The sequence below is a fragment of the Mycteria americana genome, chromosome 2 (assembly GCF_035582795.1).
Source record: "Mycteria americana isolate JAX WOST 10 ecotype Jacksonville Zoo and Gardens chromosome 2, USCA_MyAme_1.0, whole genome shotgun sequence".
Lineage (NCBI taxonomy): Eukaryota > Metazoa > Chordata > Aves > Ciconiiformes > Ciconiidae > Mycteria > Mycteria americana.
The window spans coordinates 80,187,498-80,211,517 of record NC_134366.1 but is presented as its reverse complement, the minus strand read 5'-3'; the positions used below and the strand labels follow the sequence as shown (position 1 = coordinate 80,211,517).

The 24,020-nt window shown below is 42.6% G+C and overlaps 1 protein-coding gene across 1 annotated transcript in view; it reads right to left on the bottom strand.

The window, feature by feature from the left end:
* F13A1 (coagulation factor XIII A chain) overlaps nt 1-24,020 on the bottom strand; it is a 69,570-nt gene that overhangs the window by 5,616 nt on the left and 39,934 nt on the right. Inside the window, exons 7-14 of the mRNA XM_075493891.1 lie at nt 21,752-21,926; nt 17,904-18,042; nt 11,386-11,489; nt 10,488-10,576; nt 9,358-9,511; nt 7,924-8,211; nt 3,723-3,883; nt 586-722 (exon numbers count right to left, since the gene is read on the bottom strand). Of these exons, the coding sequence (XP_075350006.1) occupies nt 586-722; nt 3,723-3,883; nt 7,924-8,211; nt 9,358-9,511; nt 10,488-10,576; nt 11,386-11,489; nt 17,904-18,042; nt 21,752-21,926 (1,247 nt within the window). The remainder of the gene's footprint in view (nt 1-585; nt 723-3,722; nt 3,884-7,923; nt 8,212-9,357; nt 9,512-10,487; nt 10,577-11,385; nt 11,490-17,903; nt 18,043-21,751; nt 21,927-24,020) is intronic.

Here is a 24,020-nt window from a genome sequence, read left to right as displayed (position 1 = left end):
CGCAGTGGTGCTACCAGGGGCAGCCGTGGGCTCGTACGCTCGCTGCAGCCATCCCAGCAGGCTCTGCTGCATCCAACACACATTTCATGCCTTGACATAATCTTGCAAAGATCGTCTGAGGTACCTGAACGTCTTGTATAATCATGATTAACATGAGCGGAGAAAAGCCCTTTTTGCAAAACAGCACAGGACTTGATTTGCACATACTGAGCGAGTGGCAGTAAACACTTCATGTGTAGGATAAATCTGTCTTTCTTTCAGTGATAGAGGCTCGTAGGTGCTATTGTCAAGCGCTAAAAAGAATGTAATACAGTGAAAAAGTAAACTCGGGCTGCATTAGCAACTACCCACAACCACTACCCCTTCCTCCAACACCGGTACTGAACAGATGAAATGCTCTCACAGTCTCACTGGATAGCCTGACTTCTTCTGACTATTGAGACCTATAGCTCCCCTGTGTATTGAATTTTAAAGTAAGGAGAGAGTGTCTGAATTGAATTACTCAGCGCGGCATTAGTTAAGTGTCTCTTGTGAGCAAGAGCAAGCAGGGGATGAACTCCCAGCTAGTTGCGCTTTCTTCCCTACCTGAACTCCTTTTTCATCGTTCTCAGCACGCCAGGTCCCTCGAGGCGGAGCGTGACGTTCTCCAGGGTTTGTTTCAGAGGATTGGTGAATTCCACAGTCACAGACATTTCTTTACCAGCTACCATCTCACCTTGGGTCTGCAAGACAAGGAAAGGACAATGCTCCACAAGCTGATAATAATAAAATGCCCCCCCGTGAAATCTGTAGTGTTAAATACACAGTACTTGCAAGGAAGGCGGGGGGGGGAGGGACTGGAGCACACAGCAAAACAGCATGAGGCAGAGAAAGCCTAGTCAGAAGAAAATTATTGGATGGGACCATAGGTACCACTGTAGATTTTTCTACCCATTGCAATTTTCCCTCAAGCCACATGGCAAGTCAAGAGGCAGGCCTTCATTTCCATAGAAAAACCAGAAATACACATGCACAGTCCTGGAGCTGAGTGTCCAACTGAGGGCAAGTCCAGTTGAGGGGGCCTCTCTTCCCAGATCCCCCCCCCTCCCCAGGCTCCCCACCAGCACTGAAGGGCATGGCCTGCTCAGGACATAAGCTCCAGAAGAGAAGGGCAGGTCTTATTACCTTAAATTAGAAACACCAGGTCACATTGCTTGCACCCCCCAAAAGTGTTGTGCCCATCTTCCCCCTGCCTTGCAACCGCCTCTGGTGCTCTGGAGGGTCTCTAACCGTGTGCATGCACTCTTCATAGACTTGAGAGGCAGTTGCCCTCCAAAACCCTTACATAGGAAAAAGGCCATACATTTTGCACTGGAAAATATTAAACTGCAAGACTAATGAACAGTAATCGCATTGACTTCCACAGCTGAAGGGATCTGTCTGTCTCTTCAGATCAGTGTTGGTAGTACAGCTGCCTGGAAAACACCTCCAATTGAACGTGTTTTTAAACAAAGACTACATGCATGGGGATTTTGGTTTTTTCCCCTAGAAACACAACATTTCTCACAGAATATAAAAGGCTCAGGCAAGGGTTTTCAACTTATGGCTGGCAGATCCCAGCTGGTCCATGGACTACTTTAAAGGGTCTTGAGAAAGGTAACTAAGAAAAACAAATATCTTGTCAATAAATTTAAAGTGCTACACTGGGGTCTGCAGCCCTCCTGCAAATTTTTAAGGTGTATGACGGCTGCAAAAAGCTGGAACAACTCCAGTCTAAGGGATCACTCTGCACCAAATACTGATATATTGACTGGAGTAAAGAATGAGATACTCACAACTAAGCTCTCAACAGCATTTGGCCACCTGAATTTGCAAAAAGACATCAGTGACATTTTAGGAAGTCCTAGCCCAATTAGAGGTCTTATGCCCTCCTTATTTCAATTGCCCATTTAAGATCACTGTTGCATGGGGGGATTCAAAATCATCCTGAACTCCCACACATGCAACTGAGACCATGATTTGTATTTGCTGAGCTTATTTTTGTAACCTGGTCTCAAGCTAAATTAGAATAAGGTGTAATTTCCTACGCTGTTAACTCTGACAATCTCCTTAGACCAACAGAGAAAGATCAAAGGTGTATCTGAAGACATGAGGGGAAATACATTTTTTCATTCTTCTCCCTTACTGTCACATTAAGAACTCCAGTCTGCCAGTCAAATTCAATGAAGAAATCTGGCAAGAAATCTAGGGAGATAAGCTTATTCAGATTTCTTAAACAATAAAGCAAAGTTTCCTATATAAATACATAGGTATATACACATGCACACACACACATACTCTTAAAAAATCCAGCTATTAAAATTTCAGCTTATTTTTACACATCACAAGGAAGCAGAGAAAGGACAAACTCAGTTTTACTTGAAGACATGGTTATTGGACAACAACCTATCTCATACTAAACATCCTTTCTTCATAACAGCAGGGAGGATAAACAATTTTGAAGCTGAAATTTGGGATCCTGTATAAGATCTTCTGTTTAAGTACTGAACTGGAAGAACTCTTTACTTTCAAAATTTGGTTATTGAAGACAGGTATTTGAAGTAGATTTTATTTGTCTTGTTTACCTCCTCTCTAGAATGCTCAGTAAACCAAAAAACTTTTATTTTAAGATATCAATAATCTGATCAGGTCATAGTGACATTTCTGCAGACCATGAAATATTTTGCAAACTTCACTGTAGTTTTGATCTACATTTTTTTAAAAAGCTTTTTCTGCAGAAGACTGCTGTTTCAGATTACTACATATGGTATTATATGGAAACATGAACATTGGTTCAAATAAATATACAGGGAAGAAAAGGTCTGTAAACTTCTTTTCTTTCAAGGTCCTGAGCTTTAGGGAGCTGCATTCATGTTTATGTAAAGCTTCCTGACAGGTGTTCTGACTTTTCTTTTTAGTATTAGGAAAAAGCAGATCCAAATAACATCATTCAAAGCAGATGAAGGCTCAGCACTTTTGAAAACGAGGCAATTTATTTGGATGCCCAGTTATGAACTGAGAACTCTAAATCTCAGCCCTGCCTTTGCCACATGACATAAGGTCCTTGTCCTATCACAAACTTACACTTCTACTTTTTCATAGGTACCATGCCACCGTCTGCAGAAATGCTTGAAATTTCAGGGAAATCCAGAGTACATTCAGAGTGGCAGCAAAGCACTGAAATCCTGAAAGCATTGTCCCAAATGGATGCTGCCCATCCACGTTTGGAGGAACTTTCCACAACACCTGCAGGAGCTTTCCAAGCAAATTCACCTCAATAGCAGTGTCCTTCATTCTTCAGCAAGAGGCCTCTGTGCTGTGTTGCTTTAAATATAATAGACTTCTGAAGTAGTTAAAGACTTGAGTGGCTTGAGTAAGTAATCTCTCTTACCCTTTGAGTTTCTCCAGCTTTCTTAGCTCTTTTCCCCTCCTTCCTCTGCTGAGATCACTTCAGCTCTCTACTACCAGTGACGCTGCCAGCCTCAGACTTCAATGTAGGGATACTCAGTACAATATATAGCATACCTATACACCCTCATACACTCCAGCCAGCTGCTGCTTTATGAGGTCCATGTTAGACTGAAGGTCTGATGTGCGCACACACACATACACCTGCCCATCCCAGAAGTCAATGTGACAGCCTTGTAGAGAACAGCCTGCGTGCAGCATGGTGGTCGCTCCCCTCTACCCCAGCCCTGAGTTACCTTGATCCTCAGGGTGGGAATTTCCAGGACTGTCGCCTTCTGCGTGGCCAGAATCTTCCCTGTTTCGTTGATCCGTGCCGTCACAAAGAAATGAAAGGAGGCTTGGTCCAGCAGGTCACTCAGGTACTCACTCGATTTGATCACAACATCGAAAGTGCTAGCTGAGGGGAGAAACGGGAAAGAAAAAAGACATCTGAAGCAATCTAATGGCTAATTCCTCCTCCCATCATGGCCAGTGCCAGTTACATGAGTGCCTTGGAAAAAAGGTGGCCCACCACCAAAGAATGACTTTGGGTTTTTTGCCCAAACTATCTTCATTCTTTACCTCACCATTCTCCCTCTTATCTTGCCCTCTTTCCATTTAGGCTGTGAGCTCCCTGGGGCAAGGGCTGGGTTTGTGCACAGCCTCTGCCAAGTGTCCATCAGCACAGACCCAGGTCACTGTTGAAGGTTTCTAGGCACTACCACAAAATAAGTGAGAAGCAAGACTGGTAATAAATAGCTACTGGGCACGAAGGTCCAAACCAGATTTTGAGTGTCACCCCTGTAAATGTTCGCTCTTTCAATTTATTCCTGTGCTTTCTCTGCCTCTCTTCCCAGCAGAGGGATGCCACCAGGGATGCCCCAGATCACCCACTGGGGGCTGTGAGCCCATGTGGGCTACCTGGGAGACCACCTGTTCTCCAGGACATGTCTGGCTGTCTGCCTTTGTCCTACACTGGACTTGTCTGCAAATTTAGCAAGAAGGTCCTCCTGTCACCAGCATGCCCTCCAGAGAGCTTTCACGTGCTCTCTGATGATAATTATTGGAAGGAACAAGTCCCCGTAAGCTAGATGGTTGAGATGCAGGGAATCATTAATTTTAACAATATTGAACTGCAATTCCCAGGCCAACAACGGTGTGAGAATGTGATACAGAGAAGCAAACCTGCTAAGTGACTGGGCAGAATATATAGATCTGGAGCTCTTGCGTCTATAAACATTCATTATAACCCTAGTAAACATATCAAAATCACCCATCCATTAACTATGATTATTACTGTTATCCATTATTTGTATTGTATTTGTGACATACACTGTACACACTGAGATAACTGAACTCAGTTGGGTAAATGACATGCACCCCTTTTCACTCTTTTGATCCGCTCACATCAAAACCAGTTCCTTGATTTAGTTTCAAAGCTATTCCCTTAGTGACCACCTGACCTGGATTTACCAGGCCAGCCTTAAATTTACTTGATGTGCTCCCCCACCCACCCACTGTGTATCTCTTGTAAAAGAATTTCCCATAATGCCCCAAACTTTAAATTATAAATCAGGCAAGGTATTTCTCATCTGTGTAAAGTAAGTAAGTAAATAAATAAATTAGTTACAATCAAAGAGAAATTTACTTTACAGTGGAACGAAAGATAGATGTTTCTGTTTAAATTTAATCACCACAGGAAAAAAAAGGATAAGAGACTTCCATTTCCTTAGCACTGGCTGTGCTGCTAAGTTGCCAGTACCACTTACTGCACCTGGGAAAGCCAAGGGAGACACAACACCAAGCTGCCTTACAGCCTTTAAAAAAAAAATAGAAAACTAAATATAACTGAGTGGATGCGAGAGCACCTTTGAAGGCACTGGAAGGTTTAAGCTATTCAAATCCTCAAAGATGTTTTCAACCCACACAATTCCTTTAATCATTATTCTGAAAATCATGCATTTGCTTCCTGTTTGAAAACTTAGTTTGCTTCATTCTGTCAGTAGCATGAGCTGGAAGAATGCCTTTGACACATCTGTATTATATTGTAATTTTTTGTTACCTCCAGTTATATATATACACTTCTCGCCGTGAATGAACCCTACAAATTCTGCCTGAGTGCCTTGGAAGGTACCCTATCACCACACCGTTGACAGAGTATTCTCACACAGTTGCAAATGATGCTGCTGCCTCCCTTCACACTGCCCATCTGCTCAGACACCGTTCCTGATCGCATGCAAACTCCTTTCCAAGGCAAAGCTGAAAGAATTCACGTTCAAGTTTTATGTATCACCTTCAGAGATGGCATAACTGGTGAGGGTTTTTTTGTCCTGTTGTGGGACAAAGTGCTCCACAAGTCCATGACTGTAGCTCAGCTATAAACTAATTTCCACCTTGAAAGGTGGTAATACCTTAAAACATGTCTCCTCGGCCAGAGGCAGTGATAGGGACATACTTTTGGTACACATGCAAAAAAAATCATGTTCTGTTCTCTGTGGCGTCTCTCTCTAGTCTGTGTTCACATGCCATCGGTCAATTCAGAGTTTCCAGCACAGTTTCAAGGAGCTTTTTACAAAGCATTTACTTAACTTAGAAAAAATGAATTATGACGCTCAGTGATGCTTAAACATCATCTATTCATTTCATTTCTTGCACAGAGGAGATAGATGAGCCTCAAAGCACTGCAGAAGCTGTGTTTTAGGTAATACCTTACACAGACCCCTGATGCAAGAGCAGATGTAAGACTGAATTTTCTCCTGTCAAAGAAGTGGCACAGAATTTAGACTGAGCAGTTGAAATTGATTTTTTACTGTACCTAGCCAAGCCTCCAAAAAGTTTTGCAGTATTTCAGATGAAATATTTAGTAACTGATGCAAGCCAATATAAAACCCCACACTGTGTTTTGATAGGCTGTGTTGGATCAACACAATGCAACCCAGAGTCAGCCCATTTCCAGACCCCTTGCAAATGAGTCAGGGAGTTAGAAAAGAACCAGCAAGCAGCTGTCAGGGCTTTGTTATAGACCGGAGATAGAATTTTTATTAGCCTTCACCTGTAGATCCCTGTAAGTGGACTCCTACTTTATGGACATTAATCAGCTCCAAACCAAAACATACAGTTTTAGATGATGCTCAAAGTGGAGGATTTTTTTTCACGGCACAGCGGGAACCGTGATTCCACAGAGGCTTCTCACTGAGACAAAACCTGTCCTCTCTGAGGAGAGAGGGCTCACAGTGTCTCCTGAGCTGGGATGAGCAGACAAGACAGATGAGAAGGCTCAGAGGTCAGCCAGGGTTGCTGTGATCCAGCACCAGACCCAGGTCCGGAGGCCCATCCTTTGGCCTCTCAAAGTCCTGCCACTCCTGCTGCACTCAGCAGGGATTGCTTTTGCCCAGTAGCAGCATCAGGAAGGCAAAATCATTGCTCCTGACTTTCTCAGTAGGGAACTCAAGTAGAGGATCCTCTGACTTAGCCTCCATAAGAGCATGTTCTCATCACTTTTGCTGAGCTGGAGGCACCGACCCAAGAGCACAGGCCTGTCAGAAGAACAAGTGATTGGCAGTCACTTCTTGCAGGAGAAGCCAGGGATCTACAACCAGCCTGCTCCATAGTGCTTTGGAGTACAGCAGGTCCTCAACACTTGCTGACTGTTTTCTGAATGGGGCTGCCAGGGCTGCCAGGAAATAAATTGGTTATGTCCAAAATAAAAAAGGAGAACACCCCTTTTCCCTATTTTGAGCAGTGCAAAATCCTGCCCTCAGGTACGTGAGCTAAGCTGTGAGGAACTGCTTTTCTCATGAGAAGAGGGAGGCAGGATCTCCCCTCCGTAGTCCAGAGGGCACTAGGAAAAGTGAACACTGCATCTGTAAAGATAACTCACCTTTGGGGTGCCTGCCCAGCTGACAAATGCCCCTGCTCTATAGTGGCACATTCTAGTTACAGATCAACTTTTTAGATCGCTGTGAATATAAAATCCTGAACCACTCAGTTCTCCAAAGCCAGATGTGTACTTGGACCCACTCAGAGCTTGTCAGCTTCTTTCAGATAAGACAAGATATTCATGTTTTCATCGCTGTAAGTGACGCCCTGGGGAACCAGAACTTTCCTTCACTTGCTGAGATACCGCTAGGAGACTAAAGGTTTGAAAAAAGATATCTTGCAGCTTAATAACTGCACTCCTTTGCTTTCTTTTGTACTAAATAAGAAAAAGTAACAGTACCCAGACATGCAGCTTGGTGTAAGAGAGAATTATTCAGGGAGCAACATCCTGAAGATAACAGCCTCAGCTCTAAACGACACTGGTGGCAGGGCCAGAGCTTGGAGCAGGGCCTCCTGACACCCAATAGAGTATCTTACCCCTACTAGAATTGGCACTACCCGTGGGTAGAGACATTGGTGACAGTTAATGACACAGAGAAAAAAAGCTAGCAGGTTTGAAAACAACTATGCAAGTCTTACATGAAGAGGGTTCCAGTTTTGCACTGAAAGAGTGTTTCTTGAATTCATTTTTTGTGACTCCTGTATAAAACACTATGTTGCCTGAAAGGAATGTAGTAGCAGTGTAGTAGTTGTGACTTTTGTTCCTGAAAGTTATAGTGACTTTAAAGTCACTGCCAAGGACTGCTTTTTGCACTTGGAAGTCCATGTCAACATCTGTCTGTGGCTCATACACGGTATCTTGGGTAGTTTGCTTTTTAATGCCGTACATCACAGCAGTCTCAAGAGCCAGTCTCTCCTCCTCTGAGCCTAGAAATGAATGAAAAACAAATTTAGAAGAGAAACAGGGGTACTGCATTAGCCCACTCACCGATCACAAGGGTGCATCTTCCATAGTTTGTGGTAGCTGAAATGAACGGATGAGTGTTGTGGTTTAGCCCCAGTCAGCAACTAAGCCCCACACTGCCGCTCGCTCACTCCCCCCCGGTGGGATGGGGGAGAGAATCAGAAGAGTAAAAGTGAGAAAACTCATGGGTTGAGATAAAGACAGTTTAATAGGGAAAGCAAAAGCTGCGCACGCAAGCGAAGCAAAGCAAGGAATTCATTCACTCCTTCCCATGGGCAGGCAGGTGCCCAGCCATCTCCAGGAAAGCAGGGCTTCATCACGCGTAACAGTTACTTGGGAAGACAAACGCCATCACTCCGAATGTCCCCCCCTTCGTTCTTCTTCCCCAGCTTTATATGCTGAGCATGATGTCATGTGGTATAGAATAGCCCTTTGGCCAGTTTGGATCGACTATCGTGGCTGTGTCCCCTCCCAGCTTCTGCACCTGGCAGAGCACGGGAAGCTGAAAAGTCCTTGACTAGTGCAGCAACAACTAAAACATCTCTGTATTATCAATGCTGTTTTCAGCACAAATCCAAAACATAGCTCCACACCAGCCACTATAAAGAAAATTAACTCTATCCCAGCTGAAACCAGGACAATGAGGACAGTGAACCCTCCTGTGGTGAAGTTAATATTAGGAGAACTTCACAACTTTCAAGGGAGCTGGTCTTAAAGATTCAAGCTATAACAAATAAATTGACCTAATGTACTTGATATTAATGGAGCTACACTGATTTACTCTGTGCAAACATCTGGCCTGAGTAAGAAATGTCTAAACAGCTGCACAGAAAGCCTTGAATTGTTTTGAATGCTTTGAGTTACTCCATGACTGCCCTTTGTTTTCACTACAGCTTACTCAGTCCAAAGCGTTTCTGAGTAGCAAAGTCTGTGCTGTTATCAAGGCATCTGCAGTGTATCTTGGATAGAGCTACAAAATAAAGAGTTCCAGAGGGCACCTTAGCAGCTTTTCATGCAGCTCCTTCAGTGCCAGAGGTCTGTAAATCCACCACCCAAGATCTGACTGAGGTAAATCTACATCAGTATCGTCCCACCCCATTTCAGGTTACCTTCTTGGAACTTGTACTCCTCGGTAATCTCCATCATTCCATCACCCCCAATTTCCTTGGTCACAATCAACTGCCCAATATGGCTTGTGTCAATTTTTTCTATCACTTGGGTTCCATTTTTCTCCATTCTTGAGTAAAAAATATCACTGTTCACCTATAAAATTAAATGAAAAAGGATTGAGATACATGTAAGTGGAGAGGGGAAGGGAAGCCAGCCTATCTCCTCTCAAAACAATGACACGTTGACTTGAAGTCCCACTCGCATTGAAGTTCCATGTTTAAAATTAGTCATATACTACAATAATGACTAGATTAATTTTACTATTCGCAGCTCCAGAACAACAGACAGTGTAAACCTGAGTAGGCTACAGAGATACTGTTTGGACTTGGGGAGCATGATTACACATTCCTTGCACCAAAAAGCTCTAGACCATAGAGAGGGGAATTCTTCATAGATAAAATATATTTATTCTCTCCTCTCCTAAGCTATATACAATTAAATTAGAAAGAGACTTGCTCTACAGCTGCTGCAGTTGTGGGCACACCAGCTCTGGTGGCACAAGCTGTTAAAACTCCAGACCAGGCCCTCTCGCTCCTCATGGAGATATTTCCCCCTCAGATCTGCCAGTCAAACCACCCATGTGAGCTCTCCTTGACCCACTGCAGTCCAAATTAACATGGTGAGCAAAGACCTCTTTAAAATCACTGCACTCATTTTGACTGAAATGAGCAAGGGAGCCTTAACAGAAGCAGCTTTGCTGGCAAGCCTGAGAAGGAGGTAAGAGCTAACAAGGGATGAAGATGAGCAGCTAGAGCTAGTGAATGATTTGCCAGCATAGCTGGAGTCTGGGAAGGATAAATGACCACAGCCTGCAGTTTCATCAGAGCCAGATTAGCTTTTTTTCCTTATTACATTGGTGAGCAGAGATTAGAGAAATCTCTGTCATTCATTAGCGCCATATCACGCTTACTGGTCTGCATGTCAAAATATAATTATGACATTTTTCTTTCATGTGGAGTATATGTGAAGTTAACTTCTCAATCCATAAATTGTAGTGGAGTCCTATCTTCTCTCTCACCTATGGTCCCACTGATACCACTCATTGCACTAAAAATTTTCAGGTATGTACCTCAGCATAGACAAAAGGCGCATCAAATTGGAAGCAAATGTGACCATGTTTAATGGCTTGAACTGAGGCTGGGCCACACCTGTACATACCTATGGGGAGAAGAGAGATAAAGTGAGAGATTAAATTAATTAAAAAACATGTCAAAATGTTGTATTTTCTCAAAGAAAAAGAATTCTTGGTGTTTGGTGAACTGTTTTAATAGTTTACAGGAACTCCTGACCAAGAAGTGAAAAGCTTAATTTCTGTTACCAGCCCTTTAAACAACAGAGACTCAAGTCTGAAACAACCTAATGGTTCAGTACCTTAATGGCACCATAAAGTCTGCTGTAAGTCTTGAGTGCTTGAAAAGCAGTTACAGCTGGTTTTGGTTAAAGCAGATAATTTTGGGAGGGCTCAGTTATACCACAGACTGAGAAAAATCTCACTGCAAATTTGCTAAGAATGTCTTTTAAGAACTGGAAAATTAAGGACTGGGAAGAAATAGCACTGGCTTTTCACTTTTTCTCTCCTGCCTACCACCTGCTCAGGAAGTTTAGTAAGGGCTGCAGACATAAAATGAAGGAGAATTAATTTGATCAGGCTCCTGTATAGGTTCTCTAAAATTTTAGAAGCCATCTTTTAGCAAGAGGACTACATCTCTTCTGTACCAAGCAGGGCCCTTCTCATGCATGATTTTGTGCACATGCATAATGAGCAGTGTTATAATAAGGACAGATTTATTTTAGAGCTCAAAACAAATCAGGAGAAGGCTCTAAGCACAGGTGAGTGTGGTTATCTGGTGCAAGAAGTTGTCACCGGCCATATGGTGCCCACTGGCTCAGTTATTATCAGCTCATTGTTTGCCACAAATAACCTAAGCGTTGGAAAGAGAGCTAAGGAGCACTTCAAGCAATATTACCATCACTGGTTTCCTGGGGTGTCCCATCAACAACCTGCCATCCTCCAAAACCAACAGGAAGATCAGGTCTGGTCATCCAAGCTTCATTCCAGCAATGATAGTTCCTTAGACAAGAGACGAGACCAGAATATTAAATTATTGGAAAGAAGCATACAGACCAAAACAAACCTGTGTATTTATGTCCTGCCATTGCTTCAATAACAACATCTGCCAATTAGGTGTGAAAAAGTTGGCTCTCTTTAGAGAATAGATTTTTAGGTCTAAAAGTTTGGTACCTATCTGTTAAAACCCGGAGGCCACAATCCTTCATTGTAGTTTCTTGACTGCAAGTTGAAGAAGCTTTTTGATTCTTCTAATGTGTTCTGAATGCAAATGTCTCAGAAAACTTTCCAGTGCTTGGAGTTTGTTGGTGTATATGAAGAGCTACACAAACTACAACCTCTTTCCAGCCAGACACCTCCACTTCAGTGTGCCTGCTAAAGCAAGCTTTGAATCTTCTTCAAGACATTGAAGCATGGTCTGCTTTATAACTATTAAGACTGAAGCTTTGGCGCCTCTTCTGAAGAGATTTTAGGATCAACTCCATAACGTACAGTGTGTAGCTTTGTTTTCGTGGCTCAAAACAAACACGCTTAGCTGGTTTGCATGTTGGTTGAGAAAAAGATCCTGCATAGGCTTTGTAAGACTATCCTCATTGTGGATTCCTTATAAGGTCTTCCCAGTGTGTCATGCCAACGAGGGAGGTCAGATGTCCTAGAACATACAGCTTTCCATAAAACCCATCTGCAACCACTGTGGGCCAAGTCTTGCCTTTAGGGCCCAGGATAGTATGCTGAAAGGTGAATTTCTGAGACTGGTTCATCTAGGCGCTCAGGGTTGAAATGCCCTTACTTGGCTGGGATGCTAAGGAAAAGAAAAAAACACTACAGCACCATCACAGTCTGCCCAGAATGTTTCAAAGATGTGCAGAAAAGAAAGACAGATCTTGTAACTTCCTGCAATGCTACCAGCACTCAAGGGAGAGCACAAGCAAGAAAAAGAGACAGTCTAGGAAGAGAGCCTTGCAATAAAGCCAGCAAAGTGTTTGAATTTCATTACTGCAAAAAATAAAAGAAGGAAGGAGTAGAAAAAGGGACAATTTTGCTTGCAAATTATACATATCCTACAGCAGATATGAATAAAATTACATCTGTTTAGCTGCTGATACAGCCCCTAGTACACGCAATGATATTAGCAACCAAAATGGGGATTGTTAAACTCTGACCATTTCATTAATAATAGGTGAAAACCAGCCATGGAGCAGAGTCGGAAGGATCTGAGGCTTGTCTAACAAGACATTTCAAAGTGGAAATGAAAGCTTGGATCAGGGTAAAACTTGTCAGTTAGGAGAGTTAATGAAGCAGCACTACAGAAAAAGGAATTATTCAAGAAAAATGACGCACACTCAAAGAATTTTTGATGCTGCTGAGAGTAGTCAACGCTGAATCATGCTTGCAGAGCTTTGCTGAGGGCTACCAGAGAATGGGGACACACTTTGTGGTAGGTGGGTTTTTGAAAACTGTTATGCCAACATGTGAGAGAGACAATCCCTGCCCTGAAACCTTCAGTGGTTCACTTTGAATCAAACTCAGATGTGTCATTGGCTTTGTGTTCTGCGAGGGAAGAACCTGAAGAGCAGGCAGGAGGAAAGGATGATAAAACCAAGCGGGGGATAACAGTGCAGAAAATGGCAGCTCTGCTTCAATTCTGTAATTAGGTAATGCATTTTTTTTTCTGTATTATTTTCTATATTCATCCTAGGGCACAGGACCTTTCTCACTGGTTTCTATTGGTGTAGTGTTGGGTGCAACAGGACGGCAATTTTTTTAGGTCTGCTGCCATGCAAATAACAAATACACTTAAGGATATTGAATGTGAATGGACAGAAAGACATTGCTTGTAGAGCACATAAGCATTGGGGAAAGGAGGATGAGGGGAACATTTCCCTCTCCAAAATGTAGCAGAAACTTCTCTCTGGTAGAAGTGAGCACAGCTGAGGATCTGGCTTCCCAGCCATAATTTGTTAAACTGATTCTGTAGTTCTTGTATTCTACAGCAAGCCTGAGACATTAAAGAAAGCAAGAATGGCTATACAGATCAATGCAGTGACCATTAAATATTTACAGAGATAATTACAAATAGACTAAACAAAGCGATGGGGAAATTAATAAAAGATGACCAGGTGGGTTTTATGCCTGGAAGACAATTTAAGAAGGGTACTTCGTATTGCGTATGAGACAGGCACATGCTGGAAACAGCTGCTGCCCTTTCATTAGCTAATAAGCTCAGACATTGGGGTTGAGACAGGCACTGATAACATTATTGAGAAATTAGAGAAAAGTGAGCTGGAAGTGAATGGGTGAGCAGAGGTCTCAGAAGGACTTTCTCCATGGGCCTAGACATGGATGAACCCTCATGGGGCCAGGTGACTTCAAGCAAGTTTCTGCTGAGATACTGACATCGGTCTGCTTGGACCTCATAATAGGAGTGAGTCTTGATTCCCATCCAAGAGAAATATTCTTTAAGTGTCTTTATATCATCATTAAGAAAGACAAGGAGAACAAAGAAAGGGGACAGAGGCAGTACTGATGGGCCCAAATCCGGCCAGCTTTATAAAAATAACTTTTTGCAAAGTCTGTGTAATTTTGTATATATGTTCTGTTGTTGTCATTGTTTCCTATCCTGAGGGAGAAGATGATCTTTAATAAAAATAAATAAATGTCAGATAACATTCAGAGGGAGCCCCACACTCAGAGATTGATTGGACTAAAAATCCTGGCTCCAAGTATCCCTGAAGTCTGAGAGTATTTAAAACCTGAAGACAGATCAGCTCCAGCAGTACAAGGCAATAGGAATGATATATTAATAAAGAAAAAGAGCTTTGCTTCCAGTTTTCAGGAGATTATAAATAAAAGTGAGAAATACATTTAAAAAATAATAATAAATACCTTGAGCTTGTCCTCTTAAAAAAAAAAAGAAAAGAAAAGAAATAAAAGAGACATTAAAAATAAAATCAAGGTTAAGACACAAGCCATTTAAAGTCGGCATGTGGGCTACCATGGAGTGTTACAGAGTAATGAAGAGAAAGGACACAGAGGAGAAATGAAAAGAGGTGTGTAATATATTAAGTCATGCCCAAAGGGTTATGTGCATCATGTACTAATAAATGCACCAGGAGGATAAAAGGATGAACAATGCAGTTCAAAAAGTAATCAAGCCAAAGAAAAGCAAATGTAGGATGGGAGGATGAAATGCTAGTGTGAAGTTGCATATGGATTTCAGTGGAGCAAGGATGATTTTGGATGATCTGGCCCTGTCCCAAAAGAATGGAAAAAAAACCAGGACTGAATTAAGAAGTCTTGGAAAACAGCTGGGAAAAGGAGAGGTAGGGAAGTAAAAGAAAATGTCAAAAGTGGGTGAAAGTTGTTTCACAGATCCAGTTAGAAGGAGAGAAGAAAAGATGAGACAGTGAAAAAGTCTGAAGTGTGGCAATGATCCATTACTGTGTCTATATGGACTGAGCAGTGAGGTGGCCAGTCACTGGGTCTTGTTTCACATCATTTATAGGCAGAGGAGGTTTCAGAAGAGTGACTTCCTTTACTGCTCTGGGAGCCATAGAAGGACCAGCCCCATGAGATGTACTGAGGTCCTCCTGTCACATAGACCAGATGCAGCTTAGCAAACTGGGAACCCCCAAGGATCCTAACAGGAGGGAACAGAACAAATAGCAGGACCACAACCCTGGACTTCAGGAGAGTAGGCTTTGGCCTGTTTAAGGTCCTGCTTGGACGAATCCCATGGGAGGCAGTTCTGGATAGAAGATAGGTCCAGGAGAGCTAGTTGTTTTTCAAGGGTCACCTCCTTCAAGCTTAAGAATGGTCCATCCCTATGTGCAGGAAATCAACCAAAAGTGGCACAAGGCCCACATGGTGAACAAGGTGGTCCCAGCTAAACTCAGACGTAAAAAAATAGTGCACAAGAGGTGGAAGCAGGGAAGGGTGACCAGGAGGAATATAGAGACACTGTCTGAGCGTGCAGGGACAGGTTTAGGAAAGCCAAAACCCAGATCAAATGGAGTATGTCAAGGGACATGAAGAGCAGTAAGAAAGGCAAGTACATCAGTATCAGAAGGAAGACTATGGAAGACGTGGGTCTGCTGCTGAATGGGCAGGGGACCTCATGGCAAAGGACTAAGAAAAGGCCAAAGTATTCACTGTCTTCTTTGCCTTAGTTTTTATTGCTAATATTTGCCCTCAGGAATCATGACCCCTGAGACCAGTGCGGAAGTTTGGAGTAACGAAAATTTACCATCTGTAGAGGAGGAACAAGTTAGAGAATATTTAAACAAACTGGACACACAGAAGTCCAATGGATATGATGGGATGGACCCAAAATTGCTGACGGAGCTGGCCGATGTCATTTTAAGACTGCTTATATCTACCTTCAAAAGGTCATGGTGATTGGGGGAGGTTCCTGAGGACTAGAAGAAAGCAAATATCACTCCTTTCTTCAAGAAAGAGAAGGAGTACCCAGGGGAACTACAGACTTGTCAGCCTCATCTTGATCCCTGGGAAGGTTATAGAGCAAATTCTTGTCAAAAACATTTCCAAATATATTAAGGACAAGGTGACTGGCAGTAGCAGCATGGATTTACAAGGGGCCAGCCATGCCTGACCAGCCTGATAGCCGTCTGTGGTGAAATGAATGACTAAGTGGGCAAGGGGAGACCAGTGCATGGGGGTTGGATTCTCTTTTGACTTTAGTACCATCTCCCAGAACATCCTCATAGAGAAACCACTGAAGTACAGACTAGATAAGTGGACAGTAAGGCTTATTGAAAACTGGCTGAACTGCTGGGATCAGAGGTTTGTGATCACTGGTGTGAACTCCAGCTGGAGCCTAGTCACTAGTCGTGTACCCCAGAGGTCGATACTGGTCCGATACTGTTTGACATCTTCATTAATGACCTGGATGATGAGACCTACTACACCCTCAGCAAGTTTGCCAATATAGAAAACTGGAAGGAATGGCTGATACACTAGAGGCTGTACACGAGGAGAGGCTGAGAGCTGGGACTGTTCAGCCTGGAGATGGGAACGCTCAATAGGATCTTATCCATGTGTATAAATGCCTGGTTAGGGAGGCGGGGGGAAGAAGACAGAGCCAGACTCTTCTCAGTGGCCCCCAATGACAGGACAAGAAGCAATGGGCACAAACTGAAACACAGGAAATTCTGTCTGAACATCAGGAAACACTTTTTTACTGTGAGAGTGAGCACTGGCACAAGTTTCCCAGAGAGGCTGTGGAGTCTCCATCCTTGGAGATACTTGAAACCCAACTGGACACAGCCCTGAGAAACCTTCTCTAGCTGACCCTGCTTTGAGCAGGGGGGTTGGATGACTTCCAGGGGTTCCTTCCAGTCTCAACTATTCTGTGATGCTGTGATACAAGCTTCAGATGTAAATGAACCTAATTGTTTTCCTTAGATTCCCTCTTGGTAGCAGATTACGGAAATCACATAAAAGAGGTTACAGCAACAGGTTCAGTCATTTCCTCCACCACAGAATGGGTTGATTACAGTTTTAATAGAAAGACTTCTAGAGATTAAGTTGTTAATGAAACATGCTGATGAGCAGCTATGCTGATAAGTTGAAGATATCATTGACACAAATCAGGTATATTAACACTGAATAGGACAAGCATCTCCTGAATATAGGAATATATACAGAGGTCACATTCACTGCTTCACTCTGAGGAGAAGAGGCTTGAGGCCCAATAACCCACACATAATTTCTACTGGACAGAGCATATAATCAATATATGCTACACTTCTCCTGTCAGACAGGAGACAGTAAGTGTTCGAGGAGGAAGTTAGAGCACTGTCTTCTCCAAAAGAATACATAGACTCCATTTCTTGTTCTTAGGGAGTTTTCTTTTTATAAATCTGGCAATAGCACTTCAGTAACTTGTACGATACCTTGGCTTGTTTCTTTTTCACCTGAACTGGATTTATTTTGGAAAGTACCTATTTGCGACAGTGACTGCATGTACACAGTGCAAAACCAGCCTACAAATATGGGAACTGGGCAGAAGCAGGACAAGAAGAGCGTTTTTCCATAGATATTGAGGTGTCCCTTTGAGCCTGGCTCTAGACTGATGGAAGTGCCCATCCTATCCCTTTCCATTTTTAGAAATGGCCTGGCCCCAAGGAGCACAAACCCATTCCAGCTCTCCTCCAGTGTGCTTAAATGTGCACTATACCGAATGGTAACATTAGTAGTGGGATCCCCTAGGGTATGTCTCTTTACCTGACAAGCACTTCATATTAGTCAGCCTACTAACAATCCATTCATTCTGTTTTACATAAGCTAGCAGCGTTCTTTAATGCACAGAGAAATAAATAAACCACAGGCACTGCTGTCATGTTTTTTACTACTTATATAGTTGACACATTAAAGGCATTTGCCAGGAGAACTCACCAGACAGAGTCTTTTGTAAGTTTGGTGTCCAATTTCCCTTCATCATCCAGAAAGAAGTCCAACCGTAAATTAGCGTTGTTATCATGGGCAGAAGAATAGTTGGTAACGAGTCTTGCAGGTATCCCCAAGCACCTCAGAACTGTGGCAAAGAGAGAAAGAAGTGTGATGAGAAGGACAAATATGAAGACTGTGCTCATGGATGATAGGATGAGTAGGGAGAAACTATTAATAACTAGAATAAAATGGAAAAACTCAGTCAAATCAACCCAAATAATTCCTCCTATCTGCCTTTATATAGAATATGTTAAATATTTTATTTGGTCCCAAAATGATGAGCATTCAAGATCACTAATGGTACAATGTTTATAACCTAAGCAGCTGATTACCAATAGTTTTAGAATAGTCTTGCACAGTGACCACACTAGCTTTTCAGGGCAAATCTGGGTGTAATTGGTCTACTGCATGACCAAATGTATAAAGAAAAATAAGTCTGAGCTTGCAAGAAATGCAAAATATATTAGGTCTCCTAGTATCAGTAACCCAGGAGAATCATGAGACTGTACTAAAAAGAAAATTAATAGAAAGTGTCTCCTTTTAGTTGATTTGGAGTTTTCCTGTTTGATATTTGCTGTCAGAAGGGATCTGGAGAACACAAAGAATAAAGCAGAAAATTATTGCTAACAAGGGGGAAAAGCTGCATTATTTGCAAGTGAAATGTCAGAGTTAGAGAGTCTGAACAAATTGCATTACATAATTTGTATTGATAGCTAAGTAATAGTATTTTGGAGTCAATAGTCCCTTCCCTTAAAGGATCTTAAAAGGAGGATCCAAAAAAAAGGAAAAAAAAGCCCTACCCCTAAATCTCACACCATCACAATGTAGCACTGATGGCTCTCCTTCCCATTCGACAAGTGGTAAATTTGGGATATGTGGAAATGCTATGGCTACGTCTGAAGTGCAGTAGTGCATCATTAGGCTTCTGTGTTTGTGCTGCACCCTGGCTGATAAACAGGCATGGAGCACGGCCCCGAGGGGGAAGTGGGGCTGCAGGGTGACACATCATCTCAGCTTCTCCAGATGAAATATTTTGTCTCTCGGCTAAAAAAAGTTACTGTTTTCCAATTTAGGAGCCAACATGGTTCAGTAGAAAACAGAGTTTTTCTGGAAAGGGAAAACATTTTTATTGAAAATCCTATTTAAAAATAGTTCTGATGCTGCAGTGTTGAACGGCCCTTGCTGCTACTGCTGGGTTTTGTATATTCATTAGTGTCACTACTGTGACTCCCAATAAAGTGTAACGCTGCACATTCATTTCAAGTTCCTGGATGACAAATTACCTGGATGCATCCAATACCATATGTACCTATTGATTAAATTTAATTCAAGCACCCTCCCAGGCTTCCAGCACATGAGCCATCAGGGCTCATTGAAAATAATTTGTCTGACAATTTCAAGATTAATGACCATTTTTTCAGAATGTTTTAGCATTTTTAACAGATGACTATCCAGAGTGTACAATATAGTAACCTTGGAAAGCTGGACTGGTCACAATGATAAAACATTGGCAGCTGAGAAAGACACAAAATCAGCTCAAAACAACCCTTTTAGTTGCACACGGCTGTTCGGACCTTTGCTGTCCTCTCTGTGCAGCAATCAGCAGCTGGACGTGTCAGTGACTATGTATCAGATCAGCCACTGGACAACATTTTCATTTCATAATGCTCAACAAACTTTATACTTCAGCAATCCTTGCAGCAGTACAAAGTACCAGGTCTCTGACTTGACTAACTTAGTCAGCAAACCGAGTCTAGTTTTGCCCCAGATAAATACGCCTCTCCAGTTAACACGGCAGGCTCCAGGCTTCCACTGCATCGCCCCAGTTTCACAGTGGCCTGCAGGCAAAGTACTGTGTACTGGTGATTCAGGGCCAGTGTGGGGGGAAGCTGGGAGAGCTGGTGTGTGTGTCTGTGATCTAGAGAATCCAGATGAGGCAACAGGTGGAAGCCACTGTGAGGAACTGCATCCATAGGAAACATTTGCAAGAGCCTTTTCAAACCTATTGCATTGTGCAGAGCCTGAGGAGCATCAAGTACAGACCTCAGGCAGTGAAGGAAGTAGACATCTCTCAGGTTCTTTGGATGTGGGTGATTGCTGATTATCCCATTGCACCAGGAATAAAATGAACCATTTCATGTGTTGAAGGACAGAGCACCTGCCAGCGCCTCCCCAAATCAAAACAGGAACCTCTCCAGACATATGAAAGAGAAGCAGAGAAACCTGAAACTGCTTCCCCTGCCGCAGCTGTGAGAAGCGTGTGCCAGCAGAAGGCTAGATGGTCCGAAGATAGCTTTATTTCTGAGGTCCTTACTGTTTTGAATAGCGTTTGAACTACCTCAGGTAACCAAAATCAGTTATGAAATTCAATTATCTAGATTGGAGGAAAATTATGTACAAAATGAAACATACACGTACAGAACAGGCAAAAATAAAGTGAAAACGCAGAGATGTCCAGCGCTGCCTGAGGGTGAAGAACCAGTCTTGTAACTTGTCATTAATTATTCAATTTCCATGTTTGCTGGCAGAAGATGGGTGATTAATAGCCTTCATTTTTGATAAAAGTATAATGTAAAGAGAAGTATAATGCTATTCCTTGAGACAGCAACATGTGACAGTATTGAGACAGATGAAAAAATGAAAGGTTTCACAGAAAGTTTTTCTGTAATTTCCTTTTCACATCTTAAATACAAGGATCAAAGCTTAGATCTTCAGCTGAGAAATGGCTGAGAAGTACTTGATGCAAAGTAAGCTCTAAGCTTGCAGGAATACCCATTGTGTCCCCCTGGTCCTAAGCTGATCTGGTCCCCCCCAGTTTGATACGTAAATGCATATGTTGTAAGTGCCTCTAAGGAAGATCATCTGGGCTTAAGAAAGACACCTACTTTTAGTTTCCATTCAGCTTCTTCTATTGGCCAGTGCTACAAGCATAGGAACTGCTTGACTGGCTCTACGTTGGCACTTGATATGAGCATTGCTTCCAATGCCTGGTCCCTATTATCTGTATAATGCACATTTTTTACACTCCCAGAGTCTTTCTTGACTCCTAATACACTGCAGTGTGTTCCTGTGTATTAGTAGTGTTCATCTGGGATCCTGCTGTTAGGAAGTGCTAGACAGTAAAAAAATGGGACCAATCCAACACTGCTTTCCCTACTAGGTTTTATAACCTGTAACACCCCGTTTGCTGCAACATTGGAACTCTAATTTGAGCAAGTGTGTTTAGGCTTAACCTTGTAGTACTAGACAATTCATAAACCAGGCCACTATTTTCCTTGTTGTTCTCACTCACAAACTCCATAGAAAATGTTAACAGTGCTCAGTAGACTGGTGCTGGGACAGTGCACGTCAGTCTTGCTAGAAACAATCCTCAGTAGGTGAGATTTAGCCTTTCTGGAGCAGAGACACCATCCCATATCCCATATTGGGTAACAGTTTCATGTTGCAGGTCTACATAAGAAGCCCCCTGTTCATCTCAGATTTCCTAACAGAAATATGGAGTGTGCCAAAAGACTAACTTTCTCCTTCCCAAACTTACTCTCTGTGAGTCACTGAATACATTTTACTGAACAAATAAATAGTTAATAGATTTGTGTGGAAAAGCAGCCGAACTGAAGGAGATGCCAAAAGTTTATTTAAAGAGCATCTATTTTAGCCATGTATTTTTAAGTATCTCTACTATTTACTCCTGAACACCACAGAGCCAGGAAGTATTTTAGCTAGTTTAATGTAAAAGCTCTCTCTGCTATGCAAGAATCATATAGCAGGGTGGAGCTTTGCTCACTGATACCTACATGTGTTGAAGACACCGGCAAAGACCCAGCACTGGCCGTATCGTACTGGTTGCTTAGAACTGTAATACTCCAAGAGAATGTCCACGCTTCCCGTCCAGGCTGAAGGTGCAACCCCGTAAGTGTACGTATTGTCCCAGGATCCAGCAACCACACCGTTATCATCCCTGGAGTTGATCTAAAGACAAAGGAAACGAGCATTGGGGATGTCAGAGACTGAATAACAAAGAGCTCTTTAACCCAGCAGGCAAAGATAGGATGGGAGATACTGAATATAGCCAAGTTTAGGCTAGAAGTAAGACAGAAGTGTTTAATTATGAAGGTAGGAGATGAATAGAACAATCTTGCTAAGGGCCATGGATTCTCCATCACTGAACAATTTTGAATGAAGGTCAGACACTTAAAAATAATGGCGAAATTAAATCACCACGCTGAGTATCCATGTTGCCAGTTTAGTAAGTTTTATTAACATTAAACATGCTTACTGCTTTGTATTTATAATAAACATGATCAGTTATACACTAATAAACAAGCCTCAGACATACTAAGCTGGATTCTTTCCTAACATTGCCTGTTTTTTCTGTCCATATCAGCCCAGAGATTTTAATAAAATCACTCCTGTTTTACAGCAGATTGAGAGGAGAACCAGTCCACTGTTACTTTTAGAGTAGAAACTAATTTCTTCGGTCCAGCACACATGAAAACAATAAGGAATTTGCTGTATAAGTTTTCCCCTGGTAAGATTATACAAAGCAAGGAGTTTTGCTGACTAATGGCTATACTGATAGGCATTAACGAGCAATACATCTCCTAGCTGCAATTTGAACCAAACCAGTTGAGGCTGTGCAAAAAGCTCATTCGCTCTGTACCTTTTAATTATGCTAATGTGGAACAGCTACACGCCAGCCAAATAAATCACAATTCTCATTTAAGAGCTTTTGGCTGGATTAACTACTGTTTTATAATTAGAAAATCGACTTCCTGTGAACCCTAGGACTGAATAAAGATAAGTATTCAGAGTCATAACCAAAGGGTTAAGGGGTTGTGCCCATCTTACTGTTGTGGGAAACTTGCCAAGAAAAGAGGCATTTCAAGGACAGGGCAGTGGGTTGATCTTCAGGCTCTCCTCTGGCTGTAAAGAGATGAAGAAGGGGATGACCCTACCTGCTCTGCGATGTCAGAAAGCCTCAGAACGATCCCAGCATGGGGCACGTCCTCAGACAAACTCAGCTCTACCACACCACATCTTGAGCAAGAATGTGGGTAAGGAACATGGGCAGGACTTCAACACCTCTTGGCCACTTCTTACTGAGGCCAGATTTCAGACGGCCAAAACTCCCACCCAGCTATGGCCTAATCCTGCAGATTAGACCTAAAGTCCATTGACTCCTGGATTTCCAATGGTGAACTTCTCCACCTCCCTAAAATGACTGAGTGGCTCAAAACCTAAGTAATATCCAAGTCCCCTTTGTGTTCATAAACTTTGCGCTATTCTGCCCATAGGGCTTCCAGGGTCCCTGCACGAGACACCCTTTACATCTACTAGCCCAGTGATGAGGGAACTGTGTTCAATTCTTACTTCTGTCTGAAGGTCTGAAGCCATATTTCTAATGTCTGGGGTGAAAGAACTAACCAAAAAGTTAAAAGAGAAAGAGAAGTGGAGGTGCTCTCAATCCTTCTTGCTGAAGCTATTCTATTTAACTTGATGTTATGCAAAAATCAGCATGTGGCACTGAGAGGCTGGAGATCCCATTTCAATGTCATCTAAGACAAAGAGCTCATTCTCTTAAAGCCTGGGAAATGCTGTAACAAGTGGATTAAAGGATCATCCATCTCCAGCAGCCATGTTCTGCAGACAGTCTATTTTAGTAGCTGACTTTGGAGAACATCTAATGACACTAGCTCGACGACTAGGGTATTCTTCTGGGAAGCAGAAAGCATCAGTTCAAGACCTCTATAAGGGAGAGAAGAGGATGCAGCCTCTGCCTTCCACATCCTGGATGAGTCTTTCATCTTGCATGCCGGGGTGGGGCTGCTGTTGTAGCCACAGCATGACTCCTGGTGCCTAGCAGCTGGACAGAATGGAGATGTGGGAAGCCTTCTCCTTATCTTTGCTTCTGATTATTTTAGGAACCTGCATTCTGGATACAGTAAGTTTTGTGGGCCCCATATTTAAGAGCACAGCTCTCACAGTGCTTTCTTCTGGGGCCAGGGTATCTATGTAAATATCATCAGCCTGACTAGGCTATCTCAGGCTTAAAAATCAGACACA